This window comes from Aplysia californica, unplaced genomic scaffold (assembly GCF_000002075.1).
Source record: "Aplysia californica isolate F4 #8 unplaced genomic scaffold, AplCal3.0 scaffold00729, whole genome shotgun sequence".
NCBI classification, from domain to species: domain Eukaryota; kingdom Metazoa; phylum Mollusca; class Gastropoda; order Aplysiida; family Aplysiidae; genus Aplysia; species Aplysia californica.
In genome coordinates this window covers 313,086-319,226 of record NW_004797999.1, presented here as the reverse complement: position 1 = coordinate 319,226, position 6,141 = coordinate 313,086, and the positions used below count along the sequence as shown (strand labels likewise).

General features: G+C 45.2%; 1 protein-coding gene across 1 annotated transcript in view; it reads left to right on the top strand.

Annotated features, from left to right (window-relative positions):
• Nucleotides 1-4,157, top strand: part of LOC101859515 — a gene marked incomplete at its 5' end in the record, with an annotated part of 4,968 nt that extends 811 nt beyond the window's left edge. The window contains 2 exon segments of the mRNA XM_013088366.1: nucleotides 231-417; nucleotides 1,636-4,157. Coding sequence (XP_012943820.1) covers nucleotides 231-417; nucleotides 1,636-3,147 — 1,699 coding nt within the window.
• Between the last annotated feature and the right edge of the window lie 1,984 nt (nucleotides 4,158-6,141).

Genomic DNA, 6,141 nt, shown 5'->3' with positions numbered 1-6,141 from the left:
CCCCACCTCCTCTCTTCTCTCACATACGTAGGTGGTTGCCAAATGCTTTGATGTGATTTGCTCCTTCCTTCCTTTCTTCCTACTTGACATCTATCGTCCTTATGAGCTTTCTTCTTTCTTTTATCTGTATGTTACTCTCTAGTAGCACTTCAACTCCTCTGCACTTATGTGACCTATTTGTACTGTAAGCGCCGTAAAACTCTTAACTAAAACTAAACTTAACATTCCAGCTTCCAGAACAGCACGCTTCCCTCCCCTGTCGTGTGGAATGGCTCCTCCTACTGGGCTAGTTTCACTGAGAAGAGTTTCTGTAGGGGAAACCGCTTCAAGGTCTACAGCGGTATTGTCAACGGGGACGGTCAGTGGCGTGGAGGAAAGTGTGTGGTCAAGGTGTTCAAGGAGACGCCTGGAACCAAGGTATGTCCAGTAGTTCGTGTTCGTTCGTTCGTTCGCTCGTTCGTTCGTTACTTCGTCCGTCCGTTTGTTTGTTCCGTTTGTTTTGTTTTAGTAGAGGTTTTACGGCCCTCGGAACTTGATAAGTTCATATGAGCGCCAAGGGCTGGATGTCAACAGAGAAGTCCTTACAGAGAATTAGGCTTACTCTGCTCACCTCTCTAGCTTCAACAGCACAAAGTCTGCTTCGTCTATCACAGCACCCCGGGAATAGCGGGTCACAAGAGAAAGAAGTTGAGGGAAAATGACGATAGTAAGGATTAGGAAAGAAAAAGCAGCAGTCCCCTGTTTCAGTTCAGGCACAGTTATGAGCATGACGTTGATAAATCAGCCAATTCACAATTCTGTTGTGCATAAGAACATGACGCCTTTGGGAATAGGGGGGGGGGGGTTCCTTTGTTTGTCTGTTTGTTTGTTTAAGTAAAGAGGAGCACATCGATACAACATCAGTCGTTTAGTGCTGGAGAAAGACAATACAAACAGACAGACACATATTGTGCAAAAGAAGAATAGTAAAGAAACAGGACATACAAGTGGCGTCCTCCAACAACTAGGATTTGGTAGTTTAAAAAATTGTAATCATAAGTACTTTTTACTCACATGGACACTATTTATATAATTCAAGAGGCGGACTGCCTGGGCGAAACTGGGCTGGTTGGAATAAAACGTCCCAGAGAGGAAAGATAGAGATAGTCGATTACGTAAAACCAGACTCAGGTCTCTTGCGTGCAATGACGACCAGCCTTGCTACTACGTCATAGACGCCGGAGCTTTTCTAAGCACAGACTAGTGGGAAAATATTACGTAGGCTTTGTGACCAAGCAAAGCAGGCTTAGGGGACACACTTCGGTAACTATCAAACATACAATGTGTACGTATGAAAAACGATAAAGATTTGTACCTCTTGTGAATGTGCGGTGATTTTGAAACATCGCCCCAATTTTCCCTTTTCATCCTTAGTGAGGTGCAGCAAAGTGTAATAAATAATAGCTCTATTTTGATACCTACGCCTAAATTCCCTTTGACGAAATCATAACGTATGGATGATGCTCGAAGATTTCCCACCTCCCAATTCGAGCGCTTTGTACGGTTCCACGGAAACATTGCATTTAGCTCTTAGTACAAAAATGTCTTAAATAATAACACATCATCTCAAGTTTAAACCGTTCCTATTTCCCACAGGTGCTGTGCGCGTGCGAGGTGAAGAAATCGGACAAGTCACGTCAGCTGAACCAGGCCTTCAACCGTATGGCTGGCCGTAAGTCACGTGTCCGCACCACTGCCCTGTACTGGGCGCCCATGGACGAGGTCTCCGTGCTGAAGAAACTCTTCTTTACTGGCCGACGGCGGCTGACCACTAATGAGATTGTCCTGTTTGAAGACGACCTGAGGGTGGACGAGGAGAGGCCAGGGAAGGAGAGAAAGCTGACGCTGTACATGGACAGCAGAGGCCGCCAGCCGTACTGCAAGGCCAAGGATCTGGAGGCGTTCTCTCACTTCTCGTACCATCACTCACAAGGCCAGCTGGTGGTGTGTGGTCTCGAGGGCGTGCACGATTCCGATGGATTTGTTGTCAAGACGCCCACAATACATTCCAGAGAGAGGGAGTTCGGTTCTTGTGACCGCGGCGAGGTGGGTATAAGGGAAGTGTTTGAGCATCACGTGTGTAATGAGATCTGTAGGGACCTGATCAAACCGGCTACAGAGGAAGAGGATGACTTCGATGACGACATTGACGCTGCAGCCGAGAGGAGGTGCTCTGTTTCTGATGATGTCACATCCTCGCCGCCATTGCTAAGGCAGCAGTCGACGGTGTCCCAGAACACGGAAAGAATGTCCGATTATCTGGAGCCAAGTGCTCCTGGTCTCCACGAAGATTTACACCCTTTTGAACCTCTTTCCACGCCCAATCCGTGGATGGCTGGATGGATGCCACGAGACCAATCTGAGAACGTCTTCATCCACGGCCCCATGCCCCAAAGCATCCAACCCCATTCCAGACAAGTTCCCATTTCTCTCCCCACTCAGATGAGCGTGGACAGCGAGCTTTCAACACCCGACGCAAAGACCCCCACTTCCAGCAGCCACAACGAATGTACGCATAAAGCCGACCAGGACCGAGAGAATGCCAACACAACTACTTCTGTCTCCAGCCACTGCTGCACAGTTTTCTCTCCCATGTCAAGTAGCGCCTGTGGCGAGAGCGGTCTTCAGATTGGCTGCTCTCAGTGCGGAGACAACCGCCGTGTTCGCTTCAGTCTGTCCACGGGCGCCACTTCCGGAATCGGCACCGGGTTCGGCACCGCCACCACCGGAAGTGTCGCCAACAGCGCCAGCAGCTCACCGACCACCTGCCCTCGGTCCATCATGAAACGTCAATATTCTGTTCCTGCTGCTCAGTGCGCCAGTCCTTGCCAGTCCTCCCTCGCTCAGCTGGTCTTCCTCCAATCCTCCCAGACGCCCCGGTCAGAAGAGGTTAACCCAAGAGTTCTTCCGGTGTTCAGATTCGCCCCGGGCCCAGTGCCTGAGAGTATGGAACTGCCGCCATCTTACCAGGAGTCCCAGAGCGCCTACTGTTCCTTGTGGCTGCAGCAGCACGAACTAGAGATGAACGCTGCTCTACATCCGGTGCTGGCAGACGACGCGAACGGCAATCGAGTCATCGGCAACGTTGTCCACTCCACGCAGCTCTGAAGCCTGGACTGCACACAAGATCTCCGTAACAGTGGGGCAATAGCTCTTGGAAACAAAACACAAACAGTGGTTCCTCCAACGTTCACCTTCCTTGTTAACAGTCTCTAAATAATATCCCCCTCCCTCCCCTCGATTCGCCTTGTGTAGCGTAAGATGTCATGTTACTAGTATCCTAAAAAGAACAAGAACAACGATATATATTTTTCAACGCACGTTTGGGAGATTTATTTTTCAAAGTATTATTATTGTAGCAATCACACATGGTTAGTACTCTGAAACGACACCACAATAATACGTCACCGTCCCGCCTCCTGGTTTTTAAAAAATTTTTTAATTAGAAAATAAATTTGTCTTTTTAGTTCTTATTTTTCAAACAAGAATCAACATACATTATACATGTAGCCTACTCAGGTAAGGGTCGACACACCCAAAGTGATAGGCCACCGTTGTGTTATTACACGGACATGCTTGGACATTCTGCATGGACGTGTGAACTCCAACCTCCTTTTAAAGACCACGTCATTTTTTTTGTACACCAAGGAACCACTATTAAGTATTACATTTTCATATTATAATGTGTAGGGCTTACTGTTCACGGGATCTTTAATCATTACATTCATACCCAACACGGTCACGTTTTACGGATGCGGTCATCATGGCAAGCATGAGAAGGTGCTATTATAATTGATTGAGACAAATTAATATTTTCATGGCTTTAAAATCAATGACTTCTCCTTGTTTGGTTTGCTGGGTTCTTGATTTCACCAGTGTAGTAAATAACTTCAATCGGAGTTAAATTTTATGTCTGTTTTCTTAATCCAGTTCAATACTTTGTAGTGCTAGAATGTTTATCGTTTTGGATTCTTCTGCTCTTTTGTTTTTGCTTGTTTTATGTTGGGTAAAATCCCTAACGATAAAGGACCTGTACCAGCACACTATGATACCCTCATGCACGCACTGACGCGTGCGCACACTCACACAGACACACACACACACACACACACACATTCTCACACTCATACGAACACACACACATACGAACACACACACACACACACACACACACACACACACACACACACACACGAATACACACACGTGCGCGTGCACTCACTCACGGATCCTCTTTCTCGTATTTCTCTCTCTCTCTCTCTCTCTCTCTCTCTCTCACACACACACACACACACACACACACACACACACACACACACATACACACACACTCACATACTCTCTCGCACACACACACACACACACACATACTCTCACACATACTCACACTCGCACACACACAATAGGCACTCACACACTACATGTACTTGCACACACAAGCACGCTCTTCTAATACACTTGTCACAAATTCATGCGTACCCACGCCTTCAACTTCAGGCTCTCTCGCACACTCTCTTGAAAACACTAATATTATACATTTGTGCGTTCACACACTCTCTCTCTCTCTCTGTTCTCTCTCTCTCTCTCTCTCTCTCTCTCTCTCTCTCTCTCTCTCTCTCTCTCTGTCTGTCTGTCTCTCTGTCTGTCTCTCTGTCCCCCTCCCTCTCTCGCTTTCTCTCTCTCTCTCTCTATCTGTCTGTCTGTCTGTCTCTCTCTCTCTCTCTCTCTCTCTGTCTCTCTCTCTCTCTCTCTCTCTCTCTCTCTCACACACACACACACACACACACACACACACACACACACACACATATATAAATACATTGTAATAATATACACACCACACATTCTCGTATTCATTCACCCTTTCTAGCAGTGAAAGGAAAGAGTGCTCATGTGTTTGCTATGGGTTCATTGTACAAAAATATCCTTTGGCAAGGAAGATGGAGGTGTTGGCTAAAGATTTGCGGAGGCTCTAGACAATAAAAACGAAAAAGATTTTTTAATACCTTCGCCCATGCAGCGCAAATGTCTTTCTTTATAATATAGATCTAAAATTTGTAAGTCTTGCTTACATTTTATATCTTATTTTTGTTATCAATATTATTTCAACATTTGATACTGTACATAACACGTGTTTTATCATTTTTGGCTGAAACATATTAATTTGATGTTTTCCTACAAATTTATTCGAATGTATAGTACCACATTTAGTTCTGGCTAGATTACCGTGTAATCTAGACTGCACTGAGCGCACCATTGTGACGACACTGATCAAAATATTTATGCCTGCTCATATAGAATAGACGGTGGAACGTTTCTGTATGAAGTCAGTGAATGACCGTTACAAATTAGGCTTTCTCAACTGCATCTCGCGGCCTCAAAATATTCTGAAACAAAATCCCAGATGTTAGGAACTCCTCAATCAATCTCATGACTCGAAGAGATAAGGTGCAAATTACAATTTGCTGTTCTCCATTCCATGAACTACCGGGGCTTTTCACAGCAAGCAGAAAATATACGTCATGTTTTGTGTGGTCTGTAGAATTAGAATGTCATACAATATGTATTCTACTTTTTTAAAAATGATAGGTCGTCCATCAATGCCTGACGAAGACTAACGCAACTGCCGATCAGAATATTTCTTACTAAGCAAAACAGAAGGAAAAGAAAAGGGTGTGAAGATTACTTGTAGTTTCTGCTATGGCTAGGCTAGTGAGATAAATTCTTCAGAGAAGATAGTGTTTACATTTTGATAATCTATTCAAGGAATATACTAAAGAGGAATTGATAGTAGCCTTTGAGCTATTGATCCAGGATGTGAGAACCGAAGTAGAACCGCTACACAAGCATTTTACCTGTTACATACATGTCCACAGAGTTCTGTGTACTTATCTCATAACTGTGGTTACAGCTCCTTAGCACTAAAACTATTTGGAGTGCGGCTGTGTGGGTTCTTATTCGTAGGTGGGAAAATATGGAGTACTGTGCGGTTAACTGGACCTGTTGTTTACTCCACTGTCCAGTGCCAAATAGACGTGGTTTTGTTGTCTGGTCAAGTTCTTCCTCCGTATTGGTTGAAAATTTAGGAGAAGGATGGGCGGG